Below are 23,809 nucleotides of genomic sequence, written 5' to 3' on the forward strand. Positions count from 1 at the left end.
GGTTGACACTTGATACGACAGAACCTTGACAGTACCCATCTATCTCTGTGGCTGCGTTCCACTGAGCGACCGCAGCGCCCGCATAGCCCATTCTATCGTTCGTACCTAAGGCCCCTGGCGATCGCTTGACATCATAGATGACAAGTCGAGTCGATGATAGAGTTAAAGTCGGCTATCATTAAAACGTGGAGGGAATTAAAAAAAAAAACTGTCAATGTCAAATTCTGAATGTTATCTCTCATTCTATTCTGCAAAAACGCAACGATAAATTCCCGGAAATCCATGTCGAATTGAGTTTTACTCCAATCTATGCGAAATATTCACTCACAACCCATACAGCTGCATGTTTTCACCATGCCGCCATATTGCGAGCACACAGCACGCACACAGCTGACACCTGACACTTGACAGTGCCCACTATATGCGTTCTATATCTATATGCGTTCCACACCACTTATAAAATTCGCTCACAACGCTGGTGGTGTTTTTTACGTTACTGGAACGGCAATTTAAGCGGTCATGATCGAGGGTGTTGTGGGCCTTAGGTGGAATGCGCTCTGTGTGTGTTGTGTATCGTCTGTGTACTTGATAGCTTGACAGATTTATAAAGATTAAAGTTTTCGCATAACAGCTGGATAGTAGTGCATAGCTTTGAATATATATATTTTTTTAATTTAAATTTGTGTAATTATCTTTCAATTTGTTTTAAGTAAAATAATTTAAAATGTCTAAGAAAAGAGGAAATAAAAAAAATTTAGACGTTGATGACGACTTTGAAGAAAAAAAACTATCAAATGATACTTCCGAGATAACCTCTAAAAGTAAAGTTAAAAATTTTAAGAAAAAAGGCAAAGCTCATGTAGAAGTGTCCGACGGAGACGATGGAGATCTCAAGAAAAGTCAAATATCAGATGAAGAAGAAGAAGAATTAAAACCTGTGAAAAAATCACAAAAAAAAGGTTCGTTATTGGTCATTATGATAAAAGTTGATGACACGTAATACTTACATTTATAAACATTCTTGTCACGATTACAGCTAAGAAAAAAGGAGGAGATCTATCGAATGATGAACAGGATGAAAACAGATCTGTTGATAGTAACGCGACAACCACGGCGTCGAAGTCTGCGTCAAAAACAAATAAAAAAAAGAAAGGTAAAAAAATTTTTTTTTTTCACTATTCAATATCACCATGTGCAACTAAAATTTTTGTTTAACTAATTCAATAATTAAGTTGTGAAATTAGCAAGTAAATAGTTAATAATAAATAATAATATTTTACCTTTACAGGAAAAGGGAAAAAAGACGAAGCCTGGTCTGATGAAAACAGTGATGTTGAACTCAAAGAAGCTTCAGATGAAGTAATTGCTAAACCAGTCAGCAAAAAGAAATGTAGGTAACATCATTTAGTAAAATAATGCTAGATGTCTATTGAAGTTTCTTAGTTTATGTTTTATTAGCTGTACCCCACCGTTTCAACTATGTTATTTTAAAAAAAAAAACACAAAAATAATTTTTCAGTTCTAATCAGTAGGCCCTGAGATTAGTTTCTTTATAATATGAGTATATAATTATAAACCTAAAAATTTTTTTTAACTAACTATATTGCTATTTACTATGAGCGGGCATTTTTTATAATGTCCTATTAATCACTGGGTCCATAAAATATAGACAATCTAAGTTATATTCTATTTAAACACTTAATCTAACTTTTGCTGTGTGGTACCGTAAGGGGGATCCCCTGCGATACAAAAAAAGGGTCTTAAGAGAGAAGTGACTATGTGCAAGGAAACTCAAGAGAAAGTTTGTTTTTTAATGTTCGCTATTATTTATTAGCTGTGTGGTTACGGCAATTAGCTGTGTGGTTACGTCAGTAAAGAATATAGCCACCCTCTCTCTTCCGTGGGTGTCCTAAGAGGCGACTAATGGATAACACAGTTCCACTACCACCTTGGAACTTAAAAAGCCGACCGATGGCGGGATATCCTTCCGACTGCTAGTTTTAAAATACACAGACCGGAGACGGGCACCAGCGTCGTAGGTGCGACAAAGCCAGCCCTGCGGTCACCAATCTGCCTGCCCAGCGTGGTGACTATGGGCAAAACACATGATTTCACGCCATTTTTGGCGCGAGCTTGTGGAGGCCTATGTCCAGCAGTGGACTGTGATAGCTGAAATGATGATGATGATGATGACTTAAACTAACTAAAAAAATGAAATCCTGCTTTCGAATTCTGGAAGTACTCAATTCAAATGTCTACATAAACAGCTAGCTATCATTATTTCTTTACTAATTAAAGCCTTATTGCTGTGTGTTTGTCTTTAATTTAATAATAAACTTTGCAGCTAGAAATAAAAAAAAGTCTTTAGCAGTAGAATCATCAGAAGATGAGGATCAAGATGATTCTAAATCTGTGGTTAGCAATGTGTCGAGTAATGCACAACCTGTCAAGTCAAAGGGGAAGAAAGGTAAATTTAATGTTTTAATATCATTCCTAATTTTATTTCTGAGTTCTTTTACAGAACCCGTAACTATTCAAAGTTTCATATTACAGTTAAAATCTTTGACAGGAGACGACACCATGCTCTTTTTAAGTCATACTAATTTATTAGGGACTTACTTAGATGGCGGCGCTGTCGCTTAAAACCGATTATAAAATCAACATATCAAAAATTTCGACCTAACAGGTATATCGTTCCATAGTTTAATTAGCTAGAGTCAGTCGGAGATGCAGGTTTGACCCGTGTTGGAATGGTCGATTTTTGATATGACATTTAAAAAATGTGCTGTGTGGCTACGGCACTAAAGAATTTAGCCACCCCCTCTCTTCCCTTGGGTGTCGGGCAGCAGCGTCTTCGGTGCGACAAAGCCAATACTGCGGTCACCAACCCGCCTGCCCAGCGTGGTGACTATGGGCAAAACACATGAGTTCACGTTATTTTTGGCGTAAACTTGTGGAGGCCTATGTCCAGCAGTGGACTGTATAGGCTGTAATGATGATGATAAAAAAAAAAAAATTAAAGGTATAAAGTTTTTTGTTCATCACAACTAAATTTATTTCATTAAGAAATAATCCTTCTACAGACAATCATTTAATTTTTAATTTTTTTATTATATAAAAAATTGTAAAATATTTTGTTTTGATTTCACCCCATTTGTTACGTTCAGGTAAGGGTAAAAAGGATGACTGGCCGGATGAGGAAAGTGACAAGGAGTTTAAACTTGAATCTGAAGATGATGAGGATATTTTAAAGCCTGTTGTGAAAAGTAAAGGTAAATATTTTGGAAAAACAAAATTATTTCTGAACTATTTAATTTCAAAAGAATAAAATGATGTTAAAACGTTATGAATAAACTTAAATAAATTATAATTTTAGGCAAACATAGAAAGAGAAATAATATTGATGATATTGAAGAGGAATTAAAGAAGTTCGAAATCAAAGATGAAGAACCAGAAGCGAATCAAGAGGAAAAGGTATGTCTATTCGTAGTGCTATATTTTCAATAGCAATATACTCTTTTTAATTAATTTTTTCTTTCGTTTTGTAATTTTTGTTATAAAATTGTGTTCTCATGTAAATTTTACTTTTTTTTTATGAATCTTTTATAAGAATAAATTTCTTTAAACCTAAACCTGTTAAAGTAACTTGTTATCATCATAACAGATTTTGTAACAAATAAAACATCCTCTTCATATTTTATCGTAATAAATATTAGAATTCTAAAATAATTTTAAATTCAATTAAATAATAATTCTTCTCATGTAGTGCCTATACAACTTATATTTATGATTTTAGTCAGTAATTGAGGATAAATCCGAGACATCAGATAAAAAAATGAGCCACAAAGAAAAAAAGAAATTGAAAAAAAAGCAGGAGTATGAGAAACAGATGGAGATGTTAACAAAAAAGGGGGGACAGGGTCATAGTGAATTGGATGCAAATTTTACAGTTAGTCAAGCACAAAAATCTGCTGGTAAGTTTTAATTATTGTGTTCTATTATATATTTCGGATCTTCTCTATTTTCAACTGCGTATTCCATTATATTTTTGTGATATACTCGTACTCAGTGGGCGGGAAGTGTTGGTTCAATAAACAAAACAAACTTGCAATGAAAGATTATATTTAAAATTAGTATTTTATTACCACACCACATTATAATCACTCAGTACTTAATTATAACACTTCACTATCACCATATACAGTTGATACGGAACGCGCGTAGTGAACTGCCCGACTGGCTAGTCAGGTCAGCTCGGAGAGCTGCCACAACTTAAACTCTGTCGAGCACCAATAAAGGGAGATGGCGTTCCGAAAAGTTGCGATTATGACTCCACTTCCGACATATATAATTCATATACTTTGTTTATTAATGACCTTGATAAAAAATGTTTAACGTAGAATGTGAGCTGTCTCTATATTAATTTATTTGTAATGTTGATGAATTCATAGTGACTATACGGTCACCAACCCGCCTGCCCAGCGTGGTGACTATGGGCAAAACACATCAGTTCGCGCTATTTTTGGCGTGAACTTGTGGAGGCCTATGTCCAGCAGTGGACTGTATAGGCTGTAATGATAATGATGATACAGTTAAAAAATTAATAAAAAAGTCACTGACAACTGAGGTAGGGCACAGCAAGAAGTATCCGGCTCAAAATCTGGAGCAGCCTTATTCACCTTACCACAGGAACACAATACTGCTTGATAGCAGTGTTGTGTTCCTTTGGTGAGTAACGTGATTAGAGCCTAGAGTCGGAAACGCGTTTGCGATGCCTCTGGTGTTGCACGTGTCTACAAGCTACGGTAATCGCTAACACCAGGTGAACCGTATGCGTGTTTGCCGACCTTGTAAAAAAAAGCAAATAAACTATTCACAAATAAAATATTGAAAATAATTATTGTATGATTTAAATGTAAATAGATATTAGACACGTGCTTTATTACGTATATATTTTTTTGACTTTGAAAAATTGTGCAAAACTAATATTAAAAGCAATTGACGCTTCATAATAAACCACTTAATTGTAATCTAAAATAAAATTAAACCATTTTATTTTTATTTAAGGTCAAATGGCGGCTTTGGAGAACGCAGTCGATATCAAAGTCGAGAATTTCTCAATAAGCGCTAAAGGCAAAGATCTATTCGTTAACGCAACATTGCTCGTAGCTAATGGTCGTAGATATGGTCTGGTCGGACCTAATGGTCATGGAAAAACCACACTATTGAGACATTTGGCCCAACGGGCTTTCCCTCTCCCACCCCATATAGATATACTATTGTGTGAACAAGAAGTTACAGCAAGTGATATAAGTGCTGTCGAAACATTATTAGAATCTGACGTTAAAAGAACTGGTATGTAAAAAAAAAATTGAGTTTCAATTAAATAAGTATGTTTTATCTTTTACAACCATTGTTTTTTTTTTGTAGAACTTTTGAACGAATGCAAGGAGTTAGAGGCTGAAATTGAGAAAGGTGATCTTAAAAAGCAGGAAAGATTGAACGAAGTAAGTAAAATGCATATAAGATACTCAAATATCCATTTTTTTTAAAAAATTGTATTACTTTATTATACCTCGGCAAATACACAATCACAAAAATCAACAACAACTGTATGGCTTCTGCAAATATTTGCCTTAAGCAGGGATGTAATTCGCAACCTCCAACGCAATAGCCACCGCTATGACTGCGCCAACGTGTCTTCAAACCCGAAATAAAATTAAAAGTAATTAAGAATGGTGCTGAATCCAACTATTGTCATGTAACAATCGAGGGAATAGGTTAATTTTGGATAAAAAGGACTTTTACATAAATAAATCTATACTAACATTATAAAGTTAGTTTGAAGATTTAAACGCGCAAATCTCAGGAGCTACTGGTTCGAAGTGAAAAATTCTTTTTGCGGTTGATAGTCTCTTTACCGAGGCAGGCTACAAATATATTATACTAGCTGACCCGGCAATCGTTGTCTTGCCGCTAAACGCTATTAAAAATAGGGGTTGATGGTAGAGGGTTGAAAATTTAGGGTTGTATGTATTTTTTAATGTTGTATCATAAAAAAATAGAAATTAAAAATTTTGTCTAAAAAATAAAAATAAAAATTTAGGGGTGGACTACCCCTAACATTTAGGGGGATGAAAAATAGATGTTGGCCGATTCTCATAGATACCGGATAAGCACAAAAAATTTCATCAAAATCGGTCAAGCCGTTTCGGAGGAGTATGGCAACGAAAACTGTGACACGAGAATTTTATATATGTATATATTATATAAATAACGTTTTTGTACGTCTCTTTTTCTCGAATAAATGCGGTTTCAGCCGCATTTTTCTTTCGTTGTGCCCACTGGGGGGTAATAAATGTTCACGAAGGCGCTCTCGCCGGCAGGTGTACGCGGAGCTGAAGGCCATCGGCGCGGACTCGGCCGAGCCGCGCGCGCGCCGCATCCTGGCGGGGCTGGGCTTCAGCCGCGAGATGCAGGACCGCGCCACCAGGAACTTCTCCGGCGGCTGGCGCATGAGGGTCTCGCTGGCCAGGTGGGACACTGCGACGCTGCTTTCAAAAAGAAAAAAAAAAATGACAGTCCTAGAGACGCCCGATAGAAGTGTAAACTTAGAACTTTAAGTACTAAAATATGAAATTTATAATGTTTAAACTAGCTGACCTGGCGAACTTCGCTTCGCCTAAATTTTTTATTGAGTATAATAATTGTGTATATCGAAATAAATTATAGCCTATCTTTCAAGTTGGACAAAGTTACACATCTGTGCCAAATTTCATTAAAATCGCTCCAGTAGTTTCGGAGATTAGCCCGGACAAACATCGTGACACGAGATTTTTATATATATATAGAAGATTAAAATTATCAACATTAATGATGTCGGAGTCGCGAACGCACAAGATTTCCCCCATCCAACCATCCAAAGCGTCTAACGCGCACAGCACACGGTCGCTGAGCGTGAGTCATGAGCACGTCACTGACGCGAACACAAGATTTTTCCCTACCAAAAAGTGCCCAACACGGCTAAAGAAGTTTTCACTTGAAAAAAAAAAAAAAAAAAAACAATTATGCTTTAGACCACAGGGCTGAAGTAAAAATTTCCATCTGTAATCATCTGACTTATATCTTCCAACTTATATCTCCCTCTCAACCTCCGTTCGCATCGCCCGATTAAGTCAAGCGTGCGTAAAGAAGTTTTGCTTCAAAAAACTTTCCGTCACTCAGTGGTCATTCACCTGTAGCAGAAAGTCTAGAGTATCGGAAATGACTCCCTTCTGTGAATAAATAAGTTCCAGAAATTTTTTATAATTACATTCTTATGTAATTGTAATTATTATTTATATTTATATTACATTACTTTTTATTCAAAGTAGTAAACCACCATCATCTTAAAAAGTAGTAATACTTTTAAGTCTAAAATATTTAATATTTTGTTTAAAATATTAATACAAATAATAATTTAATATTAATTAATATATTTAATTATTTATTTATACCGGCTACCTCATTCTCTCCAAGGAACGACTCAATAAGGTTGAGTGCCTACAAAAGTTGCATCAGATTTATTTTTTGGCATCTGAAAATTTGATCACATCGCTGAATATTGCAATATGCTCGTATGACTCCCTGTTTATCTTCATAAGAATGCTCATATACTCTGACTTCTTTACAAAACTTTGTTTTGCCCTTTTACCCCATCCTATCTTCGAAACCGTTTCGTCTTTTTAGGTGATAGCCACGAGAAATCCCTAAGATCATCCGAAAATTTGACGCTAAAAACTGCACACATTTGTATAGTAATTTATTTACTATTACAGCCATCCAATTGTGAGATGCTCTTCCGTTGACCATAAAACATGTACGCATGCAATCTATATTTCGTGTTTAAAAATATGAGAAAAAATTTAAATAAACACTAATAATGAATAATATTTATTAATGTTTCAGTACAACTAATAAATTCTTATTATTAAATTTCCATCCAAAGGTGATACGCCTTTTGTACTTTTTCTTGTTTTGTAAATTATTTTAATTATTTTTTCTGGCGTACACTAAAAAATACATTATTATTATTATTACAACTCTGAACAAACTTTTTTACATAGTAATTGCGATTCTTTCGAATTCTTTTCGTTTTCTTCGAATTTCTGGTCTCAAAGCTAAAGTTATTTTTCATTACGTTTTGCAAAAGTTAATAGTTTGATTAATTAAAACAACATTAAGTACGCAAATATTATATTTTGAGTTTTTATATATTAAATCTCAATCATAAATTTTTTTCAGAGCTTTGTACATAGAACCTACTCTACTGCTGCTTGACGAACCTACAAACCATTTAGATCTTAACGCTGTCATTTGGTTAGATAAGTAAGTATAAAATAAACACACTATTTTACAGTACAAACTCATTTACAACAAAGCTAATAATATTTTTATACTTTTAGCTACTTACAAGGATGGAAGAAGACATTGTTAGTAGTATCCCACGACCAATCGTTCTTAGACAATGTCTGTAACGAAATCATACATTTGGATCAGCAAAAATTGTTATATTATAAGGGCAATTATTCAATGTTTAAGAAGATGTATGCACAAAAACGAAAAGAGATGATAAAGGAATACGAAAAACAAGAGAAGCGAATAAAAGAATTGAAGGCGCACGGACAGTCGAAGAAAGCGGCTGTAAGTGATTGTTAATAAGTCGTATTAAATAAATATTGGTGTTTGGGATTGTTTTTTGCTTCATAGATATTAGGCACCAATACAGGCATCTCAAAATTTCTGTAGATCCAGCAAGATTGACTTATAAACCCTGAAAAAACATTGACTCAAAGACATTTATTTTAAAGGATAGTCATTTCAAATGTTTTGTTATTTTTTATTAGTGGAAACTTGACGGATTTTTGGCAATACCACAGATTTTTTGTATTATTGTATTTTTTGTTTCCCAAATATAAAAGAATAATAATATTAATAGGGTTTGGATCATGATCCACTACGCTACTCCACTGCGGGTTAATATTAGCATTTTTATTGAGTGCATCAGCATTTAATGACTAGCTGTCTCCGCGACTTCGTCCGTGTGGAATTTAACGAATAGTTCAGTTCGCAGTTATAAAAAAAATCTAGAATAAAAGTAGCCTTAGTTACTCCTTACTACATCAGCTATCTGCCAGTGAAAGTCCCGTCAAAATCGGTCCAGTTGTTTCAGAAATTAGCTGAAACAAACAGACACAAAAATTATAAAAAATGTTATTTTGGTATATGTACCGTGTATGCATTTAGTAAAAAGCGGTTATTTTATTATTACAAACAGACACTCCGATTTTATTTATTTGTATAGATTGGCCGGGCCCCATGGTTTTACCGATCAAAATATTATATGTATAGCCCTCCTGGGTAAATGTGCTATACAACACAAAAATAATTTTTCAATTCAAACCAGTAGTAAGATTCCAGTCTTAAGATTAGAGCGTTCGAAAAAACACACAAACTTTTTAGCTTTGTAATATTATACTAATGATAAATAAATTGTAATAGGAGAAAAAGCAGAAGGAAGCCCTCACTCGCAAGCAAGAGAAGAACCGCAGCAAGTCACAACGAGAGGAGGCTGAAGATGGAGCGGCTCCCGTCACCTTACTGCAGCGTCCTAAAGAATATATAGTCAAGTTTTCCTTCCCCGACCCACCCCCTCTACAGCCTCCGATCCTGGGCTTGCACAGTGAGTGCTTTGTTATGGATTTTGTACCCAAGCTATTTTTAAATAATTGTGTTTGCCCGCAAACGAAAAAAAAAACCGACTTCAATTACATCGACGAGTAATACAACGTAGATCGACTAAAAAATAGTCAAGTAACTACGCGTTATCAAAGATTACTCAAAAAGTAGTTATCAGATCTCGATAAAATTTATATGTGACCACATGATAAACATTAGCATTCGATTAAATTAAAAATTAACAAAATCGGTACACCCAGTAAAAAGTTATTGCGGATTTTCGAGAGTTTCCCTCGATTTCTCTGGGATCCCATCATCAGATCCTGGTTTCCTTATCATGGTACCAAACTAGGGATATCCCCTTTCCAACAAAAAAAGAATGATCAAAATCGGTACATCCAGTAGAAAGTTATTGCGAATTTTCGAGAGTTTCTCTCGATTTCTCTGGGATCCCATCATCAGATCCTAGTTCCGTTATCATGGTACCAAACTAGGGATATCCCCTTTCCAATAAAAAAAGAATTATCAAAATCGGTACATCCAGTAGAAAGTTATGCGGTATAATACAACGTAGGTCGACGAAAAAAGCGTCAAGTAAAAATGCATTATTAGATATAACTCGAAAAATAATTCACTCACTTCAGCCTATCGCAGTCCACTGCTGGACATAGGCCTCCCCAAGTTCGCGCCACACATCCCGGTCTTACGCAATCCTCATCCAGCCTACACCGGCAATCTTACGTAGATCGTCGGTCCAACGGGCCGGAGGACGTCCCACACTGCGTTTGCCAAGACGCGGTCTCCACTCTAGGACCCGTCTACTCCAACGGCCATCGGTCCTGCGACACAGATGACCAGCCCACTGCCACTTCAACTTGCTAATTCTGTGGGCTATGTCGGTTACTTTCGTTCTCTCGCGGATAGTCTCATTTCTAATCCTGTCTTTGAGAGAGACCCCAAGCATAGCCCGTTCCATTGCACGTTGAGCGACTTTAAACTTGTGGACCAGTCCCTTGGTCAGTGTCCACGTCTCGGCTCCGTATGTTAGCACAGGCAGGACGCATTGCTCGAAAACTTTTGTCTTCAAGCGTTGCGGAATCTTCGAAGTGAAGACTCGACGGAGTCTGCCAAACGCCGCCCAGCCCAGCCGAATCCTCCTATCGGCCTCCTTCTCGAAGTTGTTGCGGCCTAGTTGGATAGTATGGCCTAGGTAAATATAATCCTGAACAACTCCGAGAAGGGTACCATCGACCGATACCGGTATCGGTATGATTTGGTTGTTAAACATAACTTTCGTCTTATCCAAGTTCATACAGAGACCGACACGTCGGGAGGACTCGTTTAGGCCGGCCAGCATTTGGCCTAACTCATCCAGCGTCTCCGCAAAGATGACAATATCGTCGGCGAAACGAAGGTGAGAGATGAATTCACCGTTGACGTTGATGCCCCGTTCCCCCCAATCCAAGGTCTTAAAAACATCCTCTAGCGCAGTGGTAAACAGTTTCGGTGATATTACATCCCTCTGTCTTACCCCGCGCCGGAGGGAAATAGGTCTTGTTCTTTGGTCATTGACATGAACGGTCATCGTCGCCGCGTCGTACATAGATTTTAGTACCTCGATATATCGCCAGTCGATATGACATCTCTGCAGAGAGTCCAGGACAGCCCAGGTCTCGACAGAGTCGAAGGCTTTCTCGTAGTCCACAAATGCCATACACAGCGGTCGATTATATTCTTCCGTCTTTTGGATAATCTGCCGAACAGTATGGATGTGGTCCACGGTGCTGTAGCCATTTCGAAACCCAGCCTGCTCTGGTGGTTGGAATTCGTCGAGTCTTCTGGCGAGACGATTCGTAACAACCCTCGAAAACAGCTTATAGACGTGGCTCAGAAGTGAGATCGGTCTGTAATTCTTTAACAGAGACTTATCGCCTCTCTTAAAGAACAGCACCACCACACTCCTGGACCACGCCTCCGGCGTGGTACCTCGGTGGATGACGGACGAAAAGTAGTTGTTAGATCTCAAATAAATTTAAATGGGACCAATTGGCACACACTACCTTTCGATTAAAAAAAATTCGTCGAAATCGGTCCACACGGTCAAAAGTTCTGATGTAACATACATAAAAAAAAAATACAGTCGAATTGAGAACCTCCTCCTTTTTTGGAAGTCGGTTAATAAAAACATTGTGTTTGCTCGCAAACGAAAAAAAAAAGCCGACCTCAGTTACATCGACAAGTAATATATTATTAGTTAATAGTAATATATTCGATTAAAGTAAGAATCATCAAAATCGGTATATCCAGTGAAAAGTTATGCGGTTTATACAACGTAGGTCGACGAAAAAATAGTCAAGTAAAAACAACAAGACACGCGACACCTTTCGATTAAAAAAATTCATCGAAATCGGTTCACCCACTCAAAAGTTCTGACGTAACACACATTAAAAAAAAATACAGTTGAATTGAGAACTTCCTCCTTTTTTGGAAGTCGGTTAAAATACAATGAAATAGTTACATAGATGACAGCGTCAAACTTACGACGCGATGGCGCAGTAGCCTTAGCAGCTAGTTAACGTACTAGCTGTTGCGGGTTCGATTTCCACATCATTGCACCCGTGCGAAGCTGCGGCGCGTGGCTAGTATGACATATATCTGTGTAGGATATATAAATGTTAGTCACGATCTTAGTTAGATAGTCTTTGTGTTGTGTGTGTTTCTGAATCCCTAGCACAGGATTCACATTCTAAAGAGGTTATCAGTGTGAAATGCTTACGTTTTATTTATTTAAAGCTATAACATCTCTTGCGTTGTACTCTTGAAATTACTTAAGATTTTTGAATGTATGTTTGGTTTATTAGGAATTAGTATTTGTCAATTTTGTAAAAAAAAAATAATATTCGTCATTTTTTTTGTTTAGATGTGGATTTCAACTTTCCTGGACAGAAACCTTTATTCAAGCAAGTGGACTTTGGTATAGATCTTAACTCTCGAGTGGCAATTGTAGGGCCCAATGGGGTCGGAAAGTCTACTTTCCTGAAGCTTTTAGTTGGAGAATTAAGTCCAGTTAGAGGAGAATTAATAAGAAATCACAGATTGGTAAGTACTTAGTAGATGAAAAGAGTGCTTTTCGTGTATTTTAAAATATTAAATTTCGTGATATTTTCGTTATTATAGGATATTTTAAGCTCACTTTAAGCTCAGTTGTCCGTTTGTTTCTAAATTTTTCTGTTTTGAAATATATTTTAGTACAAATTATTAAGAGGGACAACTTATTGAGAGCGGGTGAGAATTGGGTACCTTCCTCCAAAGCTATAGAATTTTTAAATATTAATTGTGTGAAATTATACTTAGTTTCATTCAAATTCAGATTGACAGACAGACAGACGAAACCTGAAAAAGCTTAAGTTTTGGTTAGGGAATGACATCCATAAATAAAAGTATTTATATAAAATAGAAATGGGTTTTCTACTTTTGCCAAATTTAAATTATAATATAGTATTAAATACATTTTAACACGTAATTCCTTTGTCTTTTAGAGGATAGGTCGCTTCGATCAGCATTCCGGTGAGCATCTGACTGCGGAAGAATCTCCAGTGGAATACTTGCAGCGTTTGTTCGGTCTCCAGTACGAGAAGGCTAGAAAAGCTCTCGGCACCTTCGGGCTGGCGGGTCACGCCCACACTATCAAGATGAAGGATCTCAGTGGAGGGCAGAAGGCCAGGGTAGCGTTGGCCGAACTCACCTTAATGGCGCCAGATGTTGTTATATTGGTAAGATTTTTAAATTTTTGTATTGGTATCCTTTTAGCATATTTTTTACAACTTGTGGTTTAAGTTTACACATTATGGTGAATTGTATGTTGTTCGTTCTTGATTTAAACTTTTAATTGTGTAGTGACAGTAAAAAATACAATAATAGGGCAATGTGTATCTGTTGTTTAATAAAAACATTTCTTTCAATTAAACAGCTAATATGAAGCAGTGAAATGATATAATCAGAATAATTTTGGTATAAGTATTATGTCGCAGTAACAATAATAAATAATAAAGTGGAGTTACGACTACCAGGAAAGAAACAGTAGATAGTCATGTTCTATTCAGTTAAGTTTTCTTTGGTAAAAAAGTGTCTGGGTTTCTTGTGAATCATTTTTAAAAACCTATGTTTTCATGAATGAATTTTAGCAAATTAAGAAACAATAACATGAGAAAAAAAAATCTATCTGTTAGGGATACCATAGAAATCCAAACATATGCGTTTTCTCAGGACGACCTGTTATCTTTATGGCATATAATCATCAAAAGGTATTCTTAAGTTGAATAAAGTCGGTCTAAACTTGACCATTTTTAAAATTACAATCTATATATTAATACGTGAAGCAAAAACTTTGTATCCCCTTTTTACGATAATTACGCCGACGGAGGAGTATGAAATTTTGCACACTTATAGTTTATATAGAGAGAGTGCAGAATAATATATTTTTTTTAAATTATGAATAAAAATACATTAAATCAATTTAAAAAAAAAAAATTACACACACTACCATGTATTTGACACACACTAATATTATACTTTTTTTTTTTTTGCTAAATACTGTGGTCAAATTGAGAATAGATTATAGATTAATATTGTTTGTCTTTTTTGAATGTCAAACATAACCATAATAAATTCATTTATTACAATATATATAGTAGTTATTAGTTATTTATGGTCGAATTTCGACTACTGGGCGACCACTAGTATAATTAATTTATTGAAATTACGCCGGAAACCTATAGAACTTTTCTACGTTATTTTAATTAATCAGGACGAGCCGACGAACAACCTGGACATCGAGAGCATCGACGCGCTGGCGGAGGCCATCAACCAGTACAAGGGCGGCGTCGTCATCGTGTCGCACGACGAGCGCCTCATCCGCGAGACCGACTGCGCGCTCTACGTCATCGAGGACCAGACCATCAACGAGGTACCTGCGGACGTTTTATAGCCTACAGGCCATACCATTTTTTGATGCAACTAGGTCGGAAAACAAGCGTACGGCTCACCTATTGCCAGTGTTGTTTTCCTGTGGTGAGTAAGGTGAACAGTACATCTAGGGGGGATTGTGGGTAGGGTCGGCAAAGCGCTTGTGACGCTTCTGGTATTGTAGGCGATAATCGCTTAACATCAGGTAAGCCGTACGCTTGTTTGCCGACCTAGTTGTATATATATATATACACACAGTCGACTCTCGTTAATTCAAACCTGCGATAATTCGAACCTCTCTATAATTCAAAGTCATCACGAGTTCCCTACAAAATCTAATATATAAAATTCTCGTGTCACAGTTTTCGTTGCCATACTCCTCCGAAACGGCTTGACCGATTTTGATGAAATTTTTTGTGCTTATCCGGTATCTATGAGAATCGGCCAACATCTATTTTTCATCCCCCTAAATGTTAGGGGTAGTCCAACCCTAAATTTTTATTTTTTAGACAAAATTTTTAATTTCTATTTTTTTGTGATACAACATTAAAAAATACATACAACCCTAAATTTTCAACCCTCTACCATCAACCCCTATTTTTAAATAGCGTTTAGCGGTAAGACAACGTTTGCCGGGTCAGCTAGTCTCTTTATATTTCGAACTAAATCTATACATTTTTATACACTTGGTAATTCGAACGAAAAAAAACTTTTGCCACGTGACAAAACGACGCGTTAATTCGAACTCATCGGCGCTAAACACTCGACAATTCAAAGTTGCAGATTTCGAGACAAGTTCAAACTTGTAAATACACGTATCATCGTACACGAGTCTTTTTTTATTATGATTAATTTGACACACACTTCCGCACGAATTGGCTTGTTTAGTTATGTTTCAGTTACTGTTACTCTTTCGTTGTATACAGATTAAAAGTTTGTGTTAGTTATGATTCCTAAAAAGTATAAAATGCTTGACGATTGCTGAAAAGTAGAGAGAGGTGAGAAGAAAGGTGACTGTTGTCATTGTTAAAGAATAGCAGTTAATAAATTTGTATTTAATAATTGATCAACACTTAATAATTCGAAGTTTTATTTATTTTCTCTCAAAAATTTCGAACCATTTGATATTTCGAACACTCGATAATTGGAACGAAGTTCCTTACGGCAGGCTTGACATTTGGCTGGGCGACCGAACTGAAAAAAATGTGATACTAAAACCGTAAGAAAAATATATAACGGAAGTGACGTACTATCAGTCACACCACTGTATAATATGACGTTTGTTAAACTAAAATATTACTAGTTGTAGCATATATTTTTAATAGCGCCTGGTTTCGTTCCTGCTGATGTATAATAGCACAGTTATGCATTAGCGTTGCTATTTACTTTCTCTAGGCGACTGATTTAATTTTTTGGAATACCCTCGTATCGTATTACGTTGCGGTTCACCTTAGGGGGTAGTTGTGTCGCGACACTGGGTTTGCTGTATATAAGGCTCAGGACGTGTGTTGCGGGGCTTTTTGCTCTTTTCTCTTTTTTGGATTGGATTCTCTCGCCGTCTTGGGATCTAGCTGTGATTTGTTGTGGGTGAGTCATTGTAGTTCTTATAGGTTTAAGCTCTGCTTTAGTGTAAGGTGATTTTGTGTGTTTTGAAAAAGAAGATTAAGATTCTGTAGGATTTTTTTTACTCTCTCTCTTGTGTCTCGTGTTAGGAGTTGTGGGTGTCTCTCTGGCCCAGCAAGCAATTTTCTAACACGTAGCACTGGCGCCCAACGTAAATTCTATAATATTTAAAATTATTTGTTTGTCGGTGAATTATTTTAATTATTTTATTTTGTAGGGTATCGCATTGGCACTCAATTTTTTTTTTCTTATTCCTGGCAATTGGTTTTCTCTGGGTATGTAAAGGGTCTTGTCCTTGTGTCTTTGTGTGTTTTGTGTTTTGTGAATTGTGTTAAATTATTACTTTTCATTTTTATTAATTAAATTTGATTACTGTTTCGTTTAGGTTGTGTATTTATATTATTAGTATGTTTAAAATTTAAAGTTAATATTTAAAAGTTTTTATTTGAATTTAAAAGATTTGTCCGAACGTAGTCACGGTTTTTGCATTGTTAATCGTTCCTTGCTAAAAATTTTCAGTTACCTACTTTTTGTATTATTTCTTGCTCAATAATTTTTGCCGTAACTAAATTTTTTTGACTACCCTCTATTAACGAATATTTTTGCTTACTTTGTACTTTCTTTGTTACATTTTAACATTAATTTAAATCGAACTTTCTTTTGTACTTTTTGTTTCGTTTAAATTTTATTATTGTGCTACGATGACTCACTTAATAAAATTCGTATCCCTGCCTAAGGCTGAGTTAGAATATGAGGTGGTTGTTCGGAATGAGGAGCCAGCTGCCACAGTTTTAGCTTTACGTAAACAAATATTACAATTGTCGGAATTGTTACCGTCAGAGGAGATTTTGGTCAGTCCGTTGGATATTATAACCGATTTGGCAGGTATTAGTGACACTTTGATAAAAGTGAAATCAATTATTAATATATTTTAGTTATAATAAATTTTAGTTTTCGGTAGGGAGTTAGTGTCGTGTGGTTCGCATTATTTGGACTCTGATAGTATAGAAAACATGATTTTTACTCCTCGTGACTGTTATGCGGAGAACTTAGGTCGGTTGGCGAGTATTTTCGATAAAGTTCAATTTCGGTTGTATGCCGCTCGTTTAAAAAATACTTCAAGTTATAATTTGCGTCGTAGGACTGCGGAATTTAATGTTGGTGATCTTGTTTATAAGAAAACTTACTTCTTGAGTGTTAAAGATAAATACTTTTCTAAGAATTTAGCGCCTAATTTATCAAATGTCGAATTGTTGGTAAAAGGTCTCCTCTTGTATACGTATTACAGGATATGAATGGTAAAGATCTTGGGGTTTGGCATATTAAAGATTTGAAGTTAACAGGAAGTTCTGGTAGTAAGGGTAATTGATATTGTGTTTTATTTTTGTTTTAAATCTATATTACGTATTCCATTTTTGAGACGGGTGATGATCTCATTTTTTTCTTATTTTGTGCTTATACAAGTACATGACTTATGATAGTTGTGTGTTGGGTACGTCTCTAATGTACTTTTGGTGTTTATTTTTGTTGAGTTATTCCACTGAGCAATAACTTAATTTGTGTGTGTTGGGTGCATCTCTAACGTATCTACACACTCATATTATTTTGTTTAAAGCCTACGCCATAAGTTGTTGTTGTTGTGTTACAACTTAATTCTGGAACGGGTGGCGATTCCACATATTATTTTATTCTATTGAATATATATTCGATTCTAATTGTGTTATGCACATTCTAAAGCCTACATCGGGAATACGGTATTAAATATGGATTAAAAAGAAAAAAAAAATTGTTAAATTAAAAATTTTAAGTAGCTGCTGAGTGGTGCTCAATTATAGACCGTCACTCTGAGTGTCAGGGCGTTAATTGTCTAGGTCGGTTAACGCACGTTGATAGTTGAATTTCAGGATGTTGTATGTTAGTGACGTATGATTGGGTCGTAAGACAGTGTTGCAGTGAATTCAAAATTATATGTGGTGTTTTTGTAATTCGATTATCTCTTATGATTAATCTATCAAAAAGAAATTTTTTTTTTCTCTTAGTATGGAGTTAAATTTTATAATCCCTTCCTGAGCTTACCTGATTCTCTCCTTACATTAGTTTTTTTTAGAATTTTGCCAGAGATGCAAAATTCTTCTCTGTGGGGGGGGGTATTGTAGCATATATGCATTATGCACAGTTATGCATTAGCGTTGCTATTTACTTTCTCTAGGCGACTGATTTAATTTTTTGGAATACCCTCGTATCGTATTACGTTGCGGTTCACCTTAGGGGGTAGTTGTGTCGCGACACTGGGTTTGCTGTATATAAGGCTCAGGACGTGTGTTGCGGGGCTTTTTGCTCTTTTCTCTTTTTTGGATTGGATTCTCTCGCCGTCTTGGGATCTAGCTGTGATTTGTTGTGGGTGAGTCATTGTAGTTCTTATAGGTTTAAGCTCTGCTTTAGTGTAAGGTGATTTTGTGTGTTTTGAAAAAGAAGATTAAGATTCTGTAGGATTTTTTTTACTCTCTCTCTTGTGTCTCGTGTTAGGAGTTGTGGGTGTCTCTCTGGCCCAGCAAGCAATTTTCTAACACGTAGCATAGTAAACTTTTTTTTAAATTATTTATGTAATTTTATACTGTCGACAAAAATAAATAGACATATGTTTTTTTATTTCACTTATTAGTTTTAATTATTATTTTGTTTGATTTATTTTATTTTACGGTATTTCTTATTTTCTAAAATACTAAATTTCCTAAATACTTTTATGTACTTAATTAAAGACCAATCAACAAAATTAAAAACCAATCAACAAAATTAAAAAAAATCAAGAACTAGAAAATATATAAAAAATCAACATTTTTTTAAATTGTGTTGCTTCTATACTATCCGAAGGAACTTCGTTCTTACCTGGTGTCCTATGACACCACATAATTTTTCGTAATATTTTTCGAGTCCCTGAGTTTCGAATTAACGAGAGTCGACTATATATTGTATATATCTAATGCTTAGTAAAATAATTGACTATACTGAAAAACAAATACACAATCAATGAATGTGTTTAATTTTTTTTTTTGTATTATAGGCGTATGTATGATAACTTTTAAATTATTTACAGGTCGACGGAGACTTCGACGACTATCGTAAGGAACTACTGGAGAGTCTCGGAGAGACAATCAACTCGCCTTCGATCATCGCAAACGCGGCTGTTCAGCAATAGTACATTTACTTTTTCGTTATTAAATGATTTAATTTGTATTATAAAATATAACAATTTTTATTTGAAACTAACTGTCACTTTTTCATTTAAATTTCTGGTATCTCTATAAAATAATGTAATTAGACACAATTTTATCTTTTTTAAACACACAAGTGCCTGTTATTACGGTATTCATTCAATATCATATTCAAGTGCAGGCTTGATAACTTTAAAATGTTTTAAAATATTATCTGGATAATGTATGCAACGGATCATTTTGTTACACTTCTTCCAAATATGTAAAGAAAATAGCAAACTATAAAACTACTCAAATGAAATGAGTTTTATAAAAAAAAAAATTATATACTCTTTGAAGAATAAATTTTATTTCAATTTTATAAATGTGTAGCAATTTTTCTATGTATATAAATATTTAAATTCTAGGTAAACGAATTGCTAACGGGCAGAGTATTAATGCTTATAACGATTTATAACTTATGTTACGATATAAATATTGTTTAGCAATCCTATCAACAATCGTAGGATATTATACGTTTACTCGAATCAATCTTTACAAAGTGTCGTAGCTTGAGTAACATTTATTGTATATAAATAAATAAATTTTGTTACAAAATTTTTTTGGTCTTTTATTGTAAGTGATGTCATCGAAAAAATAACACGAAGTTATTACTCTTAGTTATACCAAGTTTTTAACTGGTATAATAAAAATGTTAGTTGGATTTTCATTTAAACTGTCCATGTGTCTCGTGTCAGGAGTGTGGTGGTGCTGTTCTTTAAGAGAGGCAATAAGTCTCTCTTGAAAAATTATAGACCGATCTCACTTCTGAGCCACGTCTATAAGCTGTTTTCGAGGGTTGTTACGAATTGTCTCGCCAGAAGGCTCAACGAATTCCAACCACCAGAGCAGGCTGGGTTCGAAATGGCTACAGCGCCGTTGATTACTAATAAATGAAGAAGATGAAGTCTTGCTCAGCAATGAAATATTTACAGGATGTATTCATTAATCAATTAAGAAAAGGTTTCGACAAGTCTCTTTTAACGTATCAAAAAAGTATTGGCAAAATATTTCAGTCAAAATAGACATTTCAAATAAGATAAATTCCGACAGAGCTGAATTTTGGTAGAGATTTTGGTTACACCAGTAGAATTAAATATTAAAATTGATGTGATGAATGAATTTTAGGGAAATCAAGAAAATTCTAAAAAACCACGGATTTCTTCGACATTTTGAACCAAGATTACGTGAACACGACGAACTCAGTAGTTTTCTTGACGACAAAATGCCTTAATAGTTCTTGGTGTAACTATTAAATAAATAAAAAAAATTGGATCATTTTGAAAAACGGATTCTACTCTTCAAACTACTTTTTCGATTTTTACCAAACGTAGCTCATAACGACTGCAAGGAAATTTGCATTTACTTAAAAAACTACATAAAAATCGGTCCATCCGTTCGAGAGCTACGATGCCAGAGATAGGCACACAGACAGATATATCAACACAGTAACATCCCTTTTGCGTCGGGAGTTAAAGAATATTAAAAACTACTTTTTTTAGTACATTGCAAAAAAAAACTACCCTTTACGATAATTAAGTTGAAATAAATCTTTGACAAATCTCCAGGAAGTACGAAGTTAGTAGTAGGTATTGTGTAGGTGTTTTCTAATAAACTTAACCGAGTATAGTTACAAAATACGAGCATACTCGTTCGTATATTACACATCTTCACTTATTTATACATTAGAAAGGCATAGTATTTATTCGTACCTATATTTAAAAAAATTTACGTTTTAGGAAGCTTTTTTTCTATATACTTATTATTTTAGTTTTTTTTTATACGTTAAGGATGTTATTGGAGTCGAAACTAGCTGTAGATAATATACTCCGACTCGTTCAACCGAGGTATAATAAAATAACAAAAATAAAATTATAAATATTATTACATTAGGGACCTACCTTACCTTTTAATGATAGCCAGCGGTAACTACTTAACGGTTAATCATCTGCTCGTTTGCTGCCGCTTACTAGGTATGTACCTACCTATATCTAATACACGAATTGACGTACCTAGAATTTTGTAAAGGTGGGGTAGAAGCAATATATTTAAAAATTCGCTGGTAGAAAATTGTTCTTATTATTTGTTGCAAGTTTTTATTTATCTTCACTTTATACCTATATGCGAAGCTCAAAACAGCGGATGGCAGAACCGTCTACTCTCGCCCTCAGATCCGAGAAGAGGTTGAGAATTTTTATGGACAGTTGACCGGCCGAGGTGCAGTGTGCTGTGCCAAAGTCGCTGAAAAGATTGTGGGTGATGACCAGGAATGCGCATCCGCTGCATGCTGGTGGTCAGGACACCTGTAGTAGCCGTAGGTGCTGGCTGGCTAAAGCCGTAGATGCTGGATGCTACTCGCTGCTCGAAAGCTTGAGGAAGTGATGATGACGATGAAGGTTGCGCTGATGTTCATGCTCGGGGTCACCAATTGGGGGGGTACGAGGAATAGGTTGTAAAGTTTCTAATCCACCGTTGAAAAGGGGGATCCTCCGACCAGACGGGTGTTGTGTCTGGTGGGCTACGGCCCCAACGGTTGTTTTCGGGTTCTTGTATACTCAATCGCTCTGAAAACTTTGATAGCGCAATGTAGCATACGTCAGTTTTCTCTAATTACGTAGTTAGTATGTTGCGCGATAGATGTCACCACAGACAGCTGTACTCGTCAAGCACACGCAAGCTTTATTTTTTCTGCTAAAAATAAAAAGATACCTGACTTCACTCCGCTGACGATAAACAACGATATACTACAGCGCTCTCATCATGAAAAATACCTTGGCTTATGGTTAGATGACAAACTAAATTTCAAGATACATATTAACCATATTAAAACAAAGTTACAATCAATATTAGGAGCAATCAACAGGATCTCCACTTGTCTACCAAAAAGAATCCGAAACATTTTGTATAATTCATTAGTAAAATCACATTTAGAATATCTAATACAGGTTTGGGGATCCGCTACTACTTCAAATTTAAATACTTTACAAAGAATACAAAATAGGATAATCAAAATTCTATATCACTATCACTATTTTACTCCAACGACACAACTTTATAATAACACAAAAATAATGAATATATCACAACTTTACATATACAATACATGCATTCTAATCAAAAAAATTAAATCAGGTTCCGTGCAGTCGGAAATGAGTATTTATGAGAGATCGCATATTTCGAATTTAAGAAACAAATATAAACTTCATATTGATAATGTAAGAACTAATTATGGTAAAAAAACAATTCTATTTGAAGAAGTACAGCTGTTTAATAAACTACCAGATGTAATAAAACTATGTGATAGTATGAACATATTTAAAATCAAACTAAAAAATCATATTATATCCTTACTATAAGTAAATAAGAAAGCCTTCCAACGGCCCAGATGTTAAAACTGTATTCTTGCAAATGTATAAAAATGTCATTGTATCTCATTTTAAGTGAATGTTAAATTCTTATGAGAAATAAAGTTCTTTAAACCTAAACCTAAGCCTGCGACTTGGGACACCGAAGATCCTCGGGCACCATTGTTGCGCCATTATTCGGAGTGTATCCCGGATTTCGAAGAGGATGAGATTAGTGCAGTGCTCGGGGCTGTCCTGGACTCTCTGCAGAGATGTCATATCGACTGGCGATATATCGAGGTACTGAGGTGTATGTACGACGCAGCGACGATGACCGTTCATGTCCAGGACCAGAGAACAAGACCTATTTTCCTCCGGCGTGGGGTAAGACAAGGTAGGTGGAAGATGTAATATTACCGAAACTGTTTACCTCTGCGCTGAAGGATATCTTTAAGACTTTGGATTGGGAGGAACGAGGCATCAACGTCAATGGTGAATTCATCTCTCACCTTTGTTTCGCCGACGACATTGTCATCTTTGCGGAGAAGTTGGGTGAGTTAGGCCAAATGCTGGCCGGCTTAAACGAGTCCTCCCGATGTGTCGGACTCTGTATGAACTTGGACAAAACGAAAGTTATGTTTAATAACCAATTCATACCGAGACCGGTATCGGTTGATGGTACCCTTCTCGAAGTTGTTCAGGATTATATTTACCTAGGCCATACTATCCAACTAGGCCGCAACAACTTCGAAAAGGAGGCTGATAGGAGGATTCGGTTAGGCTAGGCGGCGTTTGGCAGGCTTCGTCGAGTCTTCACTTCGAAGATTCCGCAATGCTTGATAACAAAAGTCTTCGAGCAATGCGTCCTGCCTGTGTTAACATACGGAGTCGAGACGTGGACATTGACGA

The 23,809-nt window shown here is 35.6% G+C and overlaps 1 protein-coding gene across 1 annotated transcript; it reads left to right on the forward strand.

The window, feature by feature from the left end:
- The first annotated feature begins 430 nt into the window (after nucleotides 1–430).
- Nucleotides 431–20,114, forward strand: LOC123665563 (ATP-binding cassette sub-family F member 1). The gene is made up of 17 exons (XM_045599853.1): nucleotides 431–959; nucleotides 1,037–1,153; nucleotides 1,289–1,390; nucleotides 2,345–2,467; nucleotides 3,168–3,272; nucleotides 3,377–3,474; nucleotides 3,797–3,974; nucleotides 5,068–5,355; nucleotides 5,431–5,507; nucleotides 6,387–6,535; nucleotides 8,284–8,367; nucleotides 8,445–8,682; nucleotides 9,541–9,721; nucleotides 12,638–12,816; nucleotides 13,257–13,490; nucleotides 14,525–14,683; nucleotides 19,400–20,114. The coding sequence occupies exons 1-17, from the start codon at nucleotides 725–727 to the stop codon at nucleotides 19,499–19,501; spliced, it is 2,649 nt and encodes an 882-aa protein (XP_045455809.1). The 5' UTR covers nucleotides 431–724; the 3' UTR covers nucleotides 19,502–20,114.
- The last annotated feature ends 3,695 nt before the right edge of the window (nucleotides 20,115–23,809 follow it).

The sequence above is a fragment of the Melitaea cinxia genome, chromosome 2, assembly GCF_905220565.1.
Source record: "Melitaea cinxia chromosome 2, ilMelCinx1.1, whole genome shotgun sequence".
Lineage (NCBI taxonomy): Eukaryota > Metazoa > Arthropoda > Insecta > Lepidoptera > Nymphalidae > Melitaea > Melitaea cinxia.